At 40.8% G+C, this 16,167-nt stretch overlaps 5 protein-coding genes across 5 annotated transcripts; all 5 read right to left on the reverse strand.

Annotated features, from left to right (window-relative positions):
- Positions 1 to 3,988: 3,988 nt before the first annotated feature.
- Positions 3,989 to 4,506, reverse strand: K441DRAFT_663592 (uncharacterized protein). Its single transcript, XM_067649221.1, has 2 exons — positions 4,126 to 4,506; positions 3,989 to 4,092 (listed from the first exon to the last, which is right to left on the reverse strand). The coding sequence occupies exons 1-2, from the start codon at positions 4,422 to 4,424 to the stop codon at positions 4,050 to 4,052; spliced, it is 342 nt and encodes a 113-aa protein (XP_067501461.1). The 5' UTR covers positions 4,425 to 4,506; the 3' UTR covers positions 3,989 to 4,049.
- A 2,471-nt stretch (positions 4,507 to 6,977) lies between these two features.
- Positions 6,978 to 8,153, reverse strand: K441DRAFT_688562 (PLP-dependent transferase; the record flags this gene model as incomplete). Its single annotated transcript, XM_067652207.1, has 9 exons — positions 6,978 to 7,061; positions 7,095 to 7,121; positions 7,170 to 7,189; positions 7,229 to 7,380; positions 7,420 to 7,484; positions 7,539 to 7,599; positions 7,639 to 7,874; positions 8,013 to 8,090; positions 8,139 to 8,153. The coding sequence occupies 9 exons, from the start codon at positions 8,151 to 8,153 to the stop codon at positions 6,978 to 6,980; spliced, it is 738 nt and encodes a 245-aa protein (XP_067501462.1).
- A 2,677-nt stretch (positions 8,154 to 10,830) lies between these two features.
- On the reverse strand, positions 10,831 to 12,095 carry K441DRAFT_640538 (OSCP-domain-containing protein; the record flags this gene model as incomplete). Its single annotated transcript, XM_067646619.1, has 4 exons — positions 10,831 to 11,281; positions 11,335 to 11,427; positions 11,497 to 11,814; positions 11,931 to 12,095. The coding sequence occupies 4 exons, from the start codon at positions 12,093 to 12,095 to the stop codon at positions 11,168 to 11,170; spliced, it is 690 nt and encodes a 229-aa protein (XP_067501463.1). The 3' UTR covers positions 10,831 to 11,167.
- A 193-nt stretch (positions 12,096 to 12,288) lies between these two features.
- K441DRAFT_663593 (uncharacterized protein) lies at positions 12,289 to 13,978 on the reverse strand. The gene is made up of 2 exons (XM_067649222.1): positions 13,161 to 13,978; positions 12,289 to 13,110 (listed from the first exon to the last, which is right to left on the reverse strand). Exons 1-2 carry the CDS (start codon positions 13,677 to 13,679, stop codon positions 12,544 to 12,546), a joined length of 1,086 nt encoding a protein of 361 aa, XP_067501464.1. The 5' UTR covers positions 13,680 to 13,978; the 3' UTR covers positions 12,289 to 12,543.
- An 82-nt stretch (positions 13,979 to 14,060) lies between these two features.
- On the reverse strand, positions 14,061 to 16,125 carry K441DRAFT_663594 (batten's disease protein Cln3). The gene is made up of 3 exons (XM_067649223.1): positions 15,935 to 16,125; positions 15,077 to 15,845; positions 14,061 to 14,981 (listed from the first exon to the last, which is right to left on the reverse strand). The coding sequence occupies exons 1-3, from the start codon at positions 16,050 to 16,052 to the stop codon at positions 14,474 to 14,476; spliced, it is 1,395 nt and encodes a 464-aa protein (XP_067501465.1). The 5' UTR covers positions 16,053 to 16,125; the 3' UTR covers positions 14,061 to 14,473.
- Between the last annotated feature and the right edge of the window lie 42 nt (positions 16,126 to 16,167).

A 16,167-nucleotide genomic window follows, 5' to 3' on the forward strand; every position in this document is an offset into this window, starting at 1 on the left:
AGTAAGCTATAGAGTAGATAAGGCCTAGAAGGTAACTAGAATACTTATAAAAGATCTAAAGGGTTTTTTATTTAGTAAAGAAATGTAGTAGTATACTTAGAACTGTAGGTATAAAGAAGAGATAATATACCTAGCGGAATCTTAGATTGTTTTAAAGTCTAAAGGATAATAGCTTTATAACTAGTTCTAGAGATATAAAAATAAAACTTAAACAGTTTTCTAGCTCTACTATCGCCTGTAAATAACTTCTACCTAGCCTAAACCCTCTACGCCTTCTTATTCCACTAATATAACGGATACTAGCAGCTATTCTCTGTATAAGCCCCCGTCTAGCGCTTCCTAAGTAGCTTACGTAGAATTAAGCCGTTGCTCTTCGGCACTAGGCTTTACGCCTCGCCCGCCTTATCGCGCTTCTTTTGCTTTTGGTTATATATATAACTAATATACGTTTATAAGCTACTGTCGTAAAGCGGGGAGGAGTTAACGTTAAAGACGCTTAGGTCGTTAGCTATAATACTATAGTAGATATATCTAAGTCGCTGCATTAGCATTAAGGTATAGGAAGGACGGATAGTATATTAAGCTTTACGTAGAAAGATTTAGAAAAGGAGAAAGTATAGAGGATAGGGAATAAGAGAAGGTATAAGGGGTAAAGGGAGAATGTACTAATCCAAACCCGGTGTTAATAAATCCTTGTAACTATATACATTACTTATATTATTACTACAGCTACTATTAATCTAGATATCTAGATAGTTTGTATTATAGCTAGCGTATAGGCTATCTAAAATCCTAAACTTCTGCAAATACGCAATATAAATAATTCTATATTACTAGAAGTTGCCACCTAGCTAAAAGGCCACTAAGAGCGGGTTGTTATACGAGCCGTCGCCTTAGGCGCCATTGCGCGATAACCCGTTAGGGTTGCTGCATTAGTATACTATTTCTAAGTAATAGCACCTAGTTAAGTCGCAGTTATTAGGGTAGCCGAAGAAGGTTAATTGCGTTTCCTAGCCTAAGTAGTCGGTCGCGCGTTTATAGGCGTTAGCGGGGAAGAGTAAGGAGCTAGCTGTAAGGGATAGAGTAAGAGTAAAGAAGAGAGTTATAATAAGATATATTGTAAGAGATTTTAAAAGATTATATAGAGGATATAAGGGATATAGGAGGGAGGAGATATAGAATAAACGGCTTTAATAGTTCTTACTGCGGGTTAAGAAGAAGGCTAACTTTTATATATAGTAAAATAATCGCATTAGGCTATAGACGGCATAGCTGTAGTTGCCGAATATAATGGCGCTATGCTGCTTTTGGGATGCTAAAGATAGAATGTTTAGTAAAAAGAAAGATCCTACTATTTAGTAGCTTAATAAGCAAGATTGTTAGGTCTATGGTAAACTAAATATAGCTCTTAAGGAAGAAAAGAACAAATAATATTTAGAGATTACTTTACAATATTTAATAAAACTAGAAATAATATATTATATTAGATACTAGGGGTAAGAAGGATAATAACGCACTTAAGATATAGGGAAGTGAAAGAAATAAGAAAAGATGCTAATGTGGCTAAGATAGTGAAAAAAATGCTTACTAATAATGGAAAAGCTGACTTGATATAGAAATGCGTGTTTAAGGTCTACACTAACTTTTCCTTTTAGGTAATAGGCGGGGGAAGGAGGCTGACGTATATAAGCGCTGTGCCTTAGAGGCTTATTTTTATTATTCCTTCCGTCGCGAATAGTATTTTGGGGCGGTAGCGCAGTTTATTACCCAAAGAGGCACTTATAGGGCTAATTTACTAGCTGGCGTTATCGCCTAAAAATCGCCCCAGCTTATCGAACCTGCTAGCGGTACTTAGGCTCCCTTAATCGGCAAATTAAGATCTAATATATAGCAGGTCTTCTACTTTAGTATTTACTAAAAAGTATAAATAATAAAATATGGAGCCAAAACTCCTAGAATAAGAGTGGAAAGGAAAAGAGGCCTCCAAAATATACTTTTCGGGGTTAAGTTAAGCTCTTAGTACGTTTAGGAATATTAACTAGGTAAATCCGAAATATTTAATCAGACCCTAGTATTTAGGAAGTAGCTACAGTATCCCTAAGCCTGCTTAGTTATTTAGATGTCTAAGTATTACTATAATATAAGGCGAGAAAGATACTAAGTAGGTAATAAGTGTATAGAATAAAATATAAAAACTTACTTATAAGAGTAAGCTTTCTAGCGGCACCTTTTTTATAAACCTAAAATATTTACTACTTTGTTAAAATCTTCTATATCAACTTTCCCGCTTATTACTTCTTCTAGCTAAATACTCTTATTACTCCCAATATTAAGTCTGTAGTCTTAAAAGGTAATATATATATAAGCTATAGCAAGCGCTCTAGTAGGGAAAAAATTAAATAGCTAATAGTTTTTATATCTAATAGTACGGATTAGCTTACTAAAGCTATATATTATAAATAGATAACGTACGCATCTATAGCTTTTAGCCTACACGCTCTACCTAGCTAAGTATCTATTAGATCTACCATCTAATGCTTATCTCTATATTCCTTCCTATATCTATTATAATCTTTAGTACCACCCTAACCTCTTCCACCTGTATTAACCTCGCTAATTATCCGGTTAAGATAGCGCGAAAGAAAGTCTAATAGGAGCATAAGGCGCAACTTAAATTTCAAAATATAAAGAAGTATTAACTTAGCTTGGACAAAAGTGGCACGGAGACTATTATAGAGAGAAAAGGGAAAGGTTAACGGTTTTACGGAAGGGTTATTTAACTAAACGAGACGCTATATAGGAAGTAGAAATTTACGCAATTAGTAAGGTACTTTAGAACTCTTTAAAGCGAGGGAGAGAGATACTAGCGTAAGAGTCTAGTATACGTATATTAATAGTTAGTGCTATATACATTTGCTTAAAGGACAATTAACATTAAGGTCTAAAGCTAGGGCTGCTTTTATAGAGCGTGTAAATTTATAAAAGCGATTAATATAAATAAATGCTATAGCAAGAGTTTCATCTGGACTAGTCCTATTATTAAAAAAGAGTTAGATAAAATTGATATATAGACGCAAATAGCTCTTATAGCCGCAAAATATCTACTATTAAAGTTATAAACGACTAAGGGTCTTTTAGTATAGGGATTACAATTAAACTACTTAATAACTCCGGCTTATACTTTATCTGTTAACTTACGGTAAAAGTTATATTAGTCACTTATTAATAGCTTAGCAGCTTAATTCTTTTAAGTCGTTAGTAAAAACGACTAAGGCATATTATAGTGCTAAGAATTTATCTCTAAACAATCTGCAGAAACCCAAGACTAACTTATCCTATTACCTTATTAAATCTACCAAGACTATAATCCGCCTCTCCGCCGCCCACACAGGTAAAGACAGCATAGCCGCTCTAGCTAAAGCACCTAGCACTACTACAGCTGCCCTATCCCCCACTACCGTGTCTCCTATAGATACTATAACCGCCCCCACACCTCCTACCTACGTGCTAAAAACCCGCCTGGCTATATCCTCTATAATCTTATACTTTAATAACCAAATCCTAAGCCCCAAAATAATGCGCGCCATAATAATTCTCTATATCGGCCTATATAACCACCCCAACTTCTTAACCAACTTCCTTCTCTCCCCCTTACTCGCCCCTAAATCCCTCCTAGCTAAGTTCCCTAAGACATACTTCCTAACCGGCGAGCGCGACCCGCTTGTCAACAACACGGTCATCTTCGTGGGGCGGCTACAGCAGGCGAAGCGCGCGGCATAGCTTAATGCGCGCGAGCTAGGGCTTAAGTGGGCGCGGCGGCAGGCTAAGTTCCGCAAGGAGGACACTGTCGAGGTCGCGCTAGTTCCAGGGATCAGCTACGGCTTCTTACAGTTCGTAGGGGTGTTCCCGGAGGGCTAGACGCATATTTTCCGGTGTACGCGCTAGATAGGCGAGTGTTTTGCGTAGGTGGAGGCGGAGGAGGAGGAAGCGCGCGCTGCGGCGGTGGGGGTGCTGGGGAGTAGGAAGTGTGTAAGAAGGGGGCGGGCGGACTATTTTGGTGTAACGGCAGGGTTGGATGCTGCTGTCGGTAGGCTAGCAAAGAAGGGGAAGGGAAGTTAGCGGCACCATCGGAGGTTAGGAACGTTGTCGGCGGATAAGGATAGGCCGCTTAAAATAATAGTGCGTGGGAGTATAGGGAAGGGGAGGGGGAGACAGGATAAGGCTGGGGAGGAGGTTATAGGGAATAGGAGCGTAAACGTGAGGGGGAGGCGCGCGGCAAAGGGTACGAAGAATAGGAGGAAGAGCATCGTTAGTTTAGCGAGTGAAGATAATTTACTCGGGCGTAGGATAAAGGGGCTAACGGGAGGGTTAATAGGGATAGCAGAAGACGGGGTACCGCCAACGCCATAGGGGATATTGCCCATAATGTTTACGATTCTTAGGGTTAGAAAGGTATATTAGAAGGCTAGAGATATAGAGTATATATATTAAAACATACAAATAGATATATAGCAGTAGTAGTGCTATTTGGTCAGTTTAATGTTATATATCCTTCCCTTTTATATCTTTAAAAAGTAACGGCTATTTATATATCTATAACTCTAGAGAAAGATCAGCAGCTATAGTTATATATACGTTTCTATCTTTTAAGGCCATTAGCATAACCCCTAGCTTAACCCATTAAATACTTTAGCCTCTAACTTTCCTTAATAAGTTAGATCACTTATACCTAGTAGCTCCTTTATATAAACATACTTTTACAGTCTAGACTTAATTATTACTTTAGAACCGTGCTAGTAGTTTAATATAATTATCTAATTAGGAAAGTTTATAGAAAAGTATTAAATACCTAGTTCTTCTAGATATATACCCCTTAACCTATTAGGATATAATAGAGAAAGGACCGTACACGAGTAACACGTATATTAATATAGAATTTAGTTATTAACTATACCACTACCATGCCTCGCAATCGTAGTAGAATTAGTAAATCTTGTTTAGAAGACTTAATATAGCGTTTTATTAAATAAGACCGCGAAAAAACTTCCTTTTAAGCTATAGCCTCTACCCAATAGTAAGGACTAATAGAGGAAGAAGGCGCCAAGTACTTTATTTAGCTACGATATATATAAAATACCGTTCTATAGGAAAGATAACTGCTAGCTACCTTATACTAAGCGACTTAACTCCAAAGAATAAGCTTATATATTACTTTTATATAAGAAATTAAGTAATATCACTAGCTGTATATTCCTAAGCACGGGTCTTATTCTATTAATTTAATTTAGCTGGCTGTTATTAGTAACTGTATAACCTATTTTAACGGGTAAACAGAGAGGAAACTATAAAGAGAATTATAATATACTAAAGCATCGCGCTATTCTAAATTCCGGTCCAAATCAGCGCTAGTAGTGTAGCGCGATTACTAGGTTAGGGAATTAAGTAGAAAAAGTGTTAATTGCATAGGAGTCGTTCCGGCGCCGTAAATGGGGTTATAATATACTAAGGCTTAAGCTGTTTTTAGCTAGCTATATTACAGACATAGAAGATCCTAATAATTAAACTGCCTTAACTATATGTTAGGTAGTCTGTCTAGCCAAACTTGTCGTCATAAGCGCCGTTCTTAAAGTCGTACTAGGAAGCTTATATAATTACTAGGGTTAAGGAAAAAAAGTATAGTAGGGAGTATAGATAGCTAAGAGTTGCGGTAGGTGTATACTATACTAGGTAGGCAATGCAATCTTAGCGTACTAAGTAAATTACTAGGTTATATGTAAGGGGTCTAGATCCCTCGCCAAAGCGGCGCTAGTAATTTAATGCGATTAACGCATTAGGAAATTTATAGAAAAAGTATTAATTGCAGAGCGCTCTACGTTAGCATTTTAAGCTACAATTTTCAATACTATAAAGGGCTCTTGCCGTCCCCTATTGCCTCATGCTCCCGCCTAACTATCCTAGAGATAGCACTAGTAATCTTAGGTAATTACTATATTAGGAAGTACGATAGAAAACTATTAATTATAGAGTAAGTCTTAGACGTAGTGTAAAGGGGTTATAGTGCACTATAGGGTGTATAAGCTCTAGCGTCTTCCGCAGCACGGTTTATACGTAATTTCGCTGTCAATATATTTAGTTAAGTGCACTATCTAGCGTACGTACTGTGTACTTACAAAAAAGGCTATATACTCCTAAGTAAGGTATATATACTTATAAGAAAGGTAAAGTCTTTAATTTTTAAGCTTAATTATAAGAGTTAAACTTAAAGTTCTCTAGTGTATAAGAAAGCGAAATTGCGTATATGCTGTGCTGCGTAACAGGGGGAGACGCTAAAGCTCGTATACCCTATATACTTAAGCCGCTCAAGTCTCCACTAGTACAATCTCTAATCTAAACCGCGCTAATAATCTAATCTAATTACCGCATTAGGGCATATTAGCGAAAAATATTAATTGCCTAGTATTAATTATAGTGCCCTTAATGGAGCCACAATATACTAGATTAGGAAATTTAAACTTTTAGGTATTAAAAGCTAATAATATATAAGGCCATCAGAGGCACTAAGATTAGATTAGTTTAAGGTAAGCTAAATTAGGCCTAAGGTTTTTAAGGCTGAATTTTATAGTAGGTTAAGATTAGAGTTTAGACTAGTAAAGTATTACTAAAGAGGGATAAAGGTGTTAATTTCATTTTAGAGTTTTATAAAATATTAAGATCTGGATTAAATTCTTAAAGAGGCTAGAACTCGTTATCTTAGTTATTATAAAGCTTTTGTCTAAACCTAAACTCTAAACACTAGACCTAAAATAAGCACACCTTTATAATAAGCACTCCGTTATAACTTATAACTACTACATCTCCTATTACCCCTTTATTCTCTCTACGCTCTTAACTTCCTTAAATACCGCCGCTATAGCATCCCCTAGGATCTTTATCCCCTACTTAATCTTAGCTTTAGTAATAATAAGTAGTAGCATAAATTACAGCGTGTTTATCCCGCACGTAATAATTAACAACCCTTTCTTATAAGCCGTAGTAACTATAGGCATCGGATCCTGGTTTAGCTATAGGCCTAAAATAAGGCCTTTACCCCTAACTTCTATAATAATATCCAGGAAGCGCTGCTAAAGGGCCTAGAAATGCTTTTAGAAGGCCTACTCCTTCTCTAAAACTAATTTCTGCAGTTCTAGGTCTAAGAGACGAGAGAGAATATAATAGGTAACTCGCGTACCTAGCGGATTTCCGCCGAATATGGTGCCATAGTCGCCGGTCACGATTTTTATAGCAACGGCCTTATTAACGATAGTGGCGCCAATAGGGAAACTATTCCTAAGTGCTTTCGCTATGGTTAGGATGTTAGGGTATACTTCCTTAGGTAGTACGCTATAGGCCCAGAGCTACCCTATACGGGAGAGGCCGCACTAAATCTTGTTATAGATAAGAACGGCGCTAACTTTATTATACCTATTCCTTAGAGCTATAAGGAACTCTAGTGTAGTAATATTAATACCGCCTTCGCCTTAAATAGGCTTAATAATAACACTATAGGTATTCTCTGTAATAAGGTTGTTAACGCCTTTAATATTATTATATATTCTATACCTAAACCCAAAAACTATTAGCGAAAACAGTTTCTAGTACTTTAGGTTTAGGGTAGCGGAGAGGGAGCCTATAGTCCTACTATAGAAGGAATTATAGAAGGAGATAAATTCATACTTTACGCTAGAGGGATTAATGGTCTTGCCTACTTTATAGGCGAATTTTATAACAGCCTTATTTACCTTAAAGCTAGAGTTACAGATAAACGCCTTAAAAGCTATATGCATAGCACCTAAGGCGGTAGTCTTCTTAATTAGGAGTTTAGAAAGTGTGCCCGTCTAGGGATTATAGTAAAGGTTAGAAGTGTAAATAAAAGTTTAAGCCTAGGAAGTTAAATGAGATTAGAGCGCTGTATAAGGCGATAGGATATTTAGTAGTAGTGGGAGGTAATAGATCTATTATCCTAATAGCTTAACTATCTCCGGGTTACAATGCCCTAGAGTATTAATAGTAATGCCAGCTATAAAGTCCAAGTATCGCCTATTCTCTATATCCTATAGATAATATCCTTCTCCCTTCTAGAACATAGGTAGTAGGCGGACATAGGTTAGAACCATATAAGGAAGCTAGTTATTTATAAGGCGAGCTATCTGCGATAACTTAGAGGGGTCTAGGGTAGGAAGGGAGGTTTCTTTCTATATTATCCTCGTTAATGCCATATTCTTAAAGTTCCCCTATCTCTTAGCGAAAAAAATAGTACTAACTATAATTGTATCTTTTAAAGATCCTAGAAGGTTAGAATTTACTACTACTACTAATACTAATAATGTATAGCGCTTATATAAAGAGCTGACGGCAACAGCCCTTAGGCTGCTTAATGCAGTATATAGCCGCCTAGAGGAAAGCCGTAATACTATAACTATAAAAAGAGAAACGGGAAATAAGTAGGAAAAAGAGTAATAGTATCTTTATTACAGCTATACAGTAGAGTAGAAAGGCGGAGGGTTACGTGACCTAAAAATTCCCACTTATTAATAGCCGACGCCGGAGTTAGGGTCTTATAGCACTCTTTTAGCCAACTTCAACTCGCCCCCTTTATTAAATTTATTATCAATCCTATATTCCTATAGGCGTAGCATTGATAGATAAAAGTACTATAGCTGCTAGCAGTACAAGGTGGTCGTACTATTAGAGAAACTTTAGCCCTTTCGAAAGCTCTATAATAATTTCATTCTTAGCTAAGGAGCAAGATTCGAAAGAATGGTAATACTATTAGGGGGAAAAATAAGTTCCTACTCGTATTCTATTTAGGGCTCCCTAGAAGCCTAAGTAAAATTGCTATTACTTATTAACGTTTATACAAAGTTATACCTAAACTAATTAATTAATAGATAGTCTTCTCCTAAATAACCCCGCTTACGCTAAAAGATAGATTATAAGCGGCCTTAGGCTGCTCTCTTAGTAGCTAGGCTAAAGACTTATATTTAAAGGCTAGAAGGCCATCCTAGAAAGCTACCCGATCTTATATAGAATTTATTACCTTTACTATATCTAGGAACTATAGACCCAATCTTAATTATTAGACTTGCTGGTTTAATTATTAGTATAGTTAATATAGTCACCAAATCTCTTAAAGCCTTAAATAAGTTACGTCTCCGCTGGTTAGAAGCTGACTTGATACTTATACTACTTATAACGCAACTCGGTACTTTAAAAGCTGCACTTAACTAGATTATAGAATGGATAAATTCGAGTCTTACGGCAGACCCGCATTAGCACTATTAGCTTATTATTAACCTAGAAAGCGCTTTAAGTTATTATAAAACACTAATTACCTTAATGGATCGCTATATCTCGAAACTTAAGTGGAATAATTATATTGACCAGCCAATAAGTTTTAAGAGGAGAGTGAGAGTAGCTCTAAAAGATGGCGCTATTAAAGATTGTCTCAACCATCTGGGAAACCAGACGAATGCTCTTAATTTGCTGCTTACTGCTTTTAATTAATAAGATTACCTGATTTATACGTTCATTAAACTCTACTTATCAGACGGGCAACAGTCGAAATTAGTCCGAGCAGAGAGCGTTACTAGAGAAGAAGAAAAGCCGTAAAATCTTTAAGCAGATTCGAGACGACTTATCCTCGCTAGCTATGCTCTACGACTCGGCCTCCTTTATTACCAGTCTTACTACTGTGACTGAAACTTCATCGAAGCTTTTATTGAAGTTTCGCTTCGACGGGGAGCTATTGCGGTCAAAAATCTATCAAGGTACAGTGCGGTCACTTCTTCGACGCGCCATACATGGATCAAATGGGCCTAAGGTTATATCGGAATCTGCCAAGTCATTTTCACAGCCGGATCGGCCAATTAGAGATACTTCAGTGGCCAGACTCAGTAAGATTGATGATTCAATCATCGAGGACGAAATGGAATACGAAATGGAACCGTGGGGGGAAAACTTTCAGGGCTTAATAAAACAGCCAGGGGGGGATGGCCTGGATATCGGCGCGTCAGGGACGACGGCCACCGCAGCTGAAAGCTCCTCGGGTCCGACGCTCATTAATCGGCTCTTGATAGCACGGATGGAAAAATTGTCGACTATAATTGTATGGAGTGGGACACCCACTCCCAAACGGCTAATGGACAGGTTACAAAACTTTGCCTCTCACACGACCGGCGGGTTAAACTTGGCTACCCTGAACGATAGATTTTGTTTCTTGGAATGTCTGGAAGGCTCGAGAGCGCCCCCAATTTGGATGGCTCAACGTGATTGTATCCTTTTCCGGTCGACAGAGTTCAATGTTTCTCGCATACCAGACGAGGTGTCCTCTAATTTGAGGGGAATCACCGTAATCGTGTTTACCTATGATTTTAGCCTCTATAAATGGTCGGGGCTAGAAGAACCATTCATAGATACATTACGTACTGAACTCGAGCGTTTTCGCAAAATCCGGGCATTGCAGCGCTTCTGCAAGATAGAAACATTCGTCTTTTTATTCATCGTTGATTTCTTTCCAGAAAAGATTATATGGAAGCCACTTGGGCAAAATCCTGATCTCGTTAGCGGCGGCAGCTGGGCTTTGGCAGCCTATTCAATCTTTGCAGAATTCCGGACATCAAACCTCCCAAGAAACCAAACCCTTTCCTATTTAATTTCACCTTCCGACAGTTTCCTTCAGTGAAGCTGGATATAGCTCTAGATTAAAATGGGAACCTTTAGTGAAAAAGATGCATTAAGGCCTAATCTAAGAAAAGAGCGTGGGGGAAGGGATATAGGTTGAAGGCAAGGATAGGGCGACAGAGCAACAACTTCATTTTAATTAGATATCTCCTCTTTCTGGCTTATTGTAAAAGACTAAGGCATCCAGAAGATGTACAGAAAGACAACTGATCTAACAGAAGAATTTGTTAGTGAAATGGTTGATTTTACCACTAAGACTGCTTTCACACTCGGATCTTGTTATGAGCGCCCAGAGCTTCACCGGCTCAAAATTCAACCCATTCAGTATTGTCGATGGGATACGAACTCTTATCGCATAAGTGATAGTAGAACAGATTGGTGAACCTATCTAGAATATACAAGCTCCATCTTCTCGCCCATGCGAGCCAGCCAGTCGTGAGAGACTTATTTACAGAGTATCCTTGAGCAATTTGTTCATCTTTGCCATCTTAGATGACACACTAAGATCGATAGTTCGGTCACCGATCTCAACGACGAGACCGCCTCGAATATCAGGGTTGACCTAATCACGTTTAGACTTTCAAATTTGATAGAAAGAGTTTGCGGAATGCATACCTTGGGAACAACCTTAAGCTTCTTGCCCTGTCCAACGTACTGAGACTTTGCAACTGCGCTCTCCAATCGACTTAGAGTCCTGTTATCAAGAGGCTGCACGACTAGTCAGCAAACTGCACAACCCGGACTCACCCCAAACCCCGACAAGAGCCAAAAACCTACCGCAGCACTCGTAACAACGAGCTCGACCTCGCCCCTAGCAGCGCTCATAAGGACGCCAAACTTCTCGCAAACAGACTCCAAAACACCCAACCGATTGTTGTCCGCCAGCGTCTTGAGGAGGTTCTTAACGACATCGCCCTTGTCTGTGGAGCCAACGTGCTTCTGCAGCTCGATAATGATCTGCTTCTTGTCCTCGGCCGACAGTGTCGGCGCCATCAACACGTCCTTTAGCTTCGCGTCCTTCTTGAACACGCTGAATAGGTTCTCCATCGCCCTAGCGGTAGGCTCGAGCGCGGCTGTCTTCGCAGCGGCCGTGTACTGTAGGTAGGAGAAGAAAGGACTGTTAGCTCGGTATGTTGCAATTGCGTCTCGATGTAGGCCGGGGAATGCCAATTGCCATCTCCGTTTTCGAGATAGGGCCGGAAAATACGTACCAGGGCACTGGCATAAGTTCCGTCGATGCCGAACAGCGCAACAGGCGGTTTTGTTGAAGCCGACGACGCAGCTTGAGCGTAGCACCTGAAGGCGGCCCGGGGAGCGATTGGGGCGCGAGGAGCCGCTGACCGCGCGGCCTGAGCGAATGCTCGACCTGAGAGCATTGTTTGAAGGAGCGGAGAGGTGTTTTGAATGGGTTTAAAGGCGTGGTGGAGCTTGCGATTGCAGATGCTTGTGGTGCTGATGAAGTTTGGAGGGCTCGGAGGGAAGCGATGACTAAGCCTGCCTTTCTTGGCTAACTTTCTTGACTTCTTCCTCTCGAATATAACGAGTTTGCTTTTCGTGCAATTGCGAGTCATATCGTCCAATTATATTACTGTTATTTTTGGGCTTCTTGAGGCCTTACCTACAGATTCCGCTGAAAGCGAAGTCTGAACAGCTATCTACTCTATGCACAAAACCCTTCACCTTTTAGGCCGGCTGGGAGATGTTTTCATCCATGCAGATTTTTGAGCACATATTATCACCTTGCCGTATCCTGTCTCCATCATACCTGGACTATGTGACCTGTATATGCAGTGCAAATAGCTTCAAAAACCTTCCAACTAACAATTATTCCGTATCAGAACTCTCATAACCGTCTTGCAAGTCGATGACGACAGCAGCACTCAATTCGGGAACACCTTCTTGCTTATCGGGTAGAGATAGAGGGTCATTGGGCCTATGCGGTTGTAACTGAACGCTGCTCTTGCTGTTCTCCGGTCCCGGTATCCGGCCAAAAACTCCTGACGAGTTAGCAGGAAGATGATCGTGTACTTCCTCTTCGGTGGGCAACACTCCAATTTCTCTTAGGCCACTCTCGAATCTCGCCTGAGCTTTTCTGTAGTCTGTAAGAAATGTATTGCTCAATATTTCAATGCGAGCAGTCTCCGTCTCGTTCAGAGGTGTGGGTCTACTGTATTGCGTTGTCCCTTGAACAAAGAACATACTATCAGCAAACTGCTGTTGCATCTGGTCAAGCTGGATTCGTGTAGGATTGAGTAGGCCACTTGGTCCTCCATATTTGATTGGAGATAGGGTTTTGGAACGTTCTGTTTTGGCTCTCGCTTTAACGTCTAGTGCCATTAGATCTTCGGCGTTTTCTACGAACCGGAACGTGTACGGTTCATGGGGAATTGGCTATTGATTATTAAACGGTGATCAAATCAATGGAGTGAGAAAATGCTTACGGTTTCTACGGGATATGTGATGGAATCAAAATTCGTGATATTTGCAAGATTGTCCCTTTGGAAGTTTGGTCTGTTTTTTCCGACTCGGTTCTGGGTAGATTCACCAAGATTTCGGTTCACATTTCGCAAAAATCGGCCAGTGGCGAGTTCACCGGTTGGTTTCGGCGTCTCGTCTTTGGCTGAGGACGATCTCAACCTCTTGTGAAGAGTTTTTTTGTGCATAGAAGCTGTTTGGTTTCGGTTGGATCCGGTTGAAGCCAAGCGTTTCTTTGTGAGAATTGGGATTTCATCAGACGTATCTGATCCATATTTTAAGTCTGAGAGCTCTCCAGAGAGGTAATCCACTGAACTATTGAGAATATTCGTCCATTCTGCGATCCGTATTGCCGCCGCTGACTTCGATGATCGCTTTAGATTTTCTGAGTTTTTTTTTGAGGCATGAGGAGGTGCTACCACTGGAGGTGTGGGGTATGAACTGGCACTCGTTTCAAAAACTTGCATTGGCGCTTCTTTAGGCATTTTCAACTTCAGTATTGGTGTCGGGCGATCTTCATAAACTGACTCAACACCCCTAATTGAGCGATCTGATTCTTAGGATTTGACAATAGGTTGTATTTCTTGCCTATGCAGAATCTCTTTGAGAGCGTATGAGACATCAGACATCTGTATTTTTCGCTCTTGTAAATTCTGTCCTTTCTTGGCAGCGAGTCGAAATTTTCGAGCGTTTAACAAACGTTTCCTCAAGCTAGGGACTCTATTCTCATACTTGGCGAGCCCGGCAAGGTGTTGAGGAAAGTCAACGCTCGGGTCGTCTTTAGGAGGTCGATACGAAGGAGGAAGCGCTTCACGAGGAGTAACGCTAAGCCGCTCTTCAATCAAGCCGCAGTATCTTTGAATGGACTGGATTGTATGAGCACTTTTATAAGGCTGTTGGAAGAGAGCTCGTCAGTGAAGTTGAATTAGACGAAGGGGTAAAGTAAAGACACAAGGACTTTGGGCATCTTGCTTGCGAGCAAGCGGTGAAAGACGGTTGTTGTCCGTCGATTGCCTTCCCAATAAAGCAATGAGCGTTGCTATGGTACGGTATATCCGAGTTGTAACTTAATGAGAGTCCGAAGATTTAAGATTTAAGATTTAAGAAGCGACGGTGGTCGGATTGTCAAGTCGAGAGTACCGCGAGGTTCAGAGGCGAGAAACACGAATCTACTTAAACGTGGAAAAGGCTATGTATGTGCCTGACAAAATCACAAACCGACTAATCAACTCATCAAAAACTTGTTCTTTAATTAATGAAAATGGTTCTCTCGTTCTTGCTATAGTTTCTTGCAAAAGTCCCGACCATGGTTGACCTGCCAATTGCACAGCCATACCTCAAAGGCCATGCCCAAGAAGCCCGCCAGACAAATCCCCCCCGAGTCGCTAACACTTGTGGCTCCAAGGCTGAATTCTCGATCTACCTTCGGCACGTTATCTGTGATTTCCGCAAACGTGCTAACATATACAAGCCCACCAAGCAACCCTTCCCAGAAAATGATCACGCAAACAATGTAGAAGTTTGGAATGAAATTGAACAGAGCATGCAACGTTAAGATCACTAGGTTCACTACTTGAAGTAGCGAAGGCAGATACAAGTGATGCACGCGGAAGAACGGCATTGATGATCGTGAAAGGAAAACTCCGACCTGATATACGGCGTTGTAAGTGGGGTAAAAGGACCTGTAATGCTGGAATGGGCTGGATGATATGGGGAAGAGAAGCGTGGGTGCAACGCCTTGATTTATTGTATACTCCGCAACATAAACGAGTAAAAGGGGGACAATGCTAGAAATTGTGTTAGCTATATGCATAAAAGACATGACGCCATTTATGAGTAGTCATTTCAATGTATTATCTTTTGAATGATCGAGATGACTTACTATGGAAAGAAAAGTCCCCTTGAACGCGCTAGGTTAGTTTTCAAGCTCTTCCATGCGTCTTTGGCGGATGAACGCGAATGGCTCATGGAGGTAAAACTACGCCCTGAGGCAGAGTAAGTGGATGTGCTGAGAAGGCCTTCATTCTTCTCAGGCCGTGCGATAGCAACGTCATCGTCGTGAGGAATTTCGTCGGGGGACTCATATTGCTCATCGTCATCTATACTTTCGTACCCTGCGAGTTTCCCTCCAAAGGCACTGAGAGGATTTCGAGGCAAAATGATGAAGAAGCTAACGAGCATGATTACTGGCAGGAACGAGAAAGCTAGCAGACTAGTGCGAACACTGAGGCCCAAAGATGTTGTCGCAATCACGTATGCTCCAGCACCTATCAGACCAGCACCACCTGTACCACTCCCCCACGCAGCGAGACTGAAATGCCCATAGTGATGTGTTAGCCCAAGAAAGCTGAGTTCTCCTCCACCACTGCTCAAGCTAGCTAAAATTACCCCTAGCATCTTTACTCTTACTGTCCCGCCATCTCTTGTCGCCGGTGTAAGAGCAATGAGGAGCACGCCACATGCCGACAGAGCAACGAAGATGAGAATTCGCACATGGTAAGGAACTTTGTGGATGAAGTATGGAGCGACCAGTTTGGTCAAGAACGACGGAATGGCATCGGCAAGGAGAACCACGCCTTTTGGGACGGAGGGGCCGACAAGATCGAGAGCGGAGGAGAGGATGATTATGTAGAGGACATTGTTGATGAGGCCTGGTTGAAGATTTCAGTCAGTGATCAGAACCAAAATTCTCATGGAGCGCTCTAGGAGAGCTAGAGGAATTGTCCTCAAATCGACATACCAAAAAGCCAGAAGGCGGCGCAAACTCGAGGATCAGCACCTTCAAAGATGGACTTGAGGCGTGCGCGGTAGATTGCCCAAGACGAAGAAGGAGAACCCGGCATAGGAAGTAGCAGCATGGAAGATGCAGGACAACGAAAAGGAGCAGGTAGGTGGGAGGGCGGCTCACACAATGTGAGCCTCTGGCATGTGATTAGTGGAAGAGCGGGACGGATTCTGCTGCTATCACGCCAA

This window comes from Cenococcum geophilum, assembly GCF_001692895.1.
Source record: "Cenococcum geophilum 1.58 unplaced genomic scaffold K441scaffold_34, whole genome shotgun sequence".
Lineage (NCBI taxonomy): Eukaryota > Fungi > Ascomycota > Dothideomycetes > Gloniales > Gloniaceae > Cenococcum > Cenococcum geophilum.

Coding starts and splice junctions, on each gene's coding strand:
- K441DRAFT_663592 (XM_067649221.1), bottom strand. CDS start 4,424: ATGGGCAATATCCCCTATGGCGTTGGCGGTACCCCGTCTTCTGCTATC. Junction 4,093..4,125: donor AACGTTCCTAACCTCCGATG/GTGCCGCTAACT, acceptor CTTCTTTGCTAG/CCTACCGACAGCAGCATCCA.
- K441DRAFT_663593 (XM_067649222.1), bottom strand. CDS start 13,679: ATGCCTAAAGAAGCGCCAATGCAAGTTTTTGAAACGAGTGCCAGTTCA. Junction 13,111..13,160: donor TCACATATCCCGTAGAAACC/GTAAGCATTTTC, acceptor AATAATCAATAG/CCAATTCCCCATGAACCGTA.
- K441DRAFT_663594 (XM_067649223.1), bottom strand. CDS start 16,052: ATGCTGCTACTTCCTATGCCGGGTTCTCCTTCTTCGTCTTGGGCAATC. Junction 15,846..15,934: donor CGCCGCCTTCTGGCTTTTTG/GTATGTCGATTT, acceptor ATCTTCAACCAG/GCCTCATCAACAATGTCCTC. Junction 14,982..15,076: donor AGGGGACTTTTCTTTCCATA/GTAAGTCATCTC, acceptor CACAATTTCTAG/CATTGTCCCCCTTTTACTCG.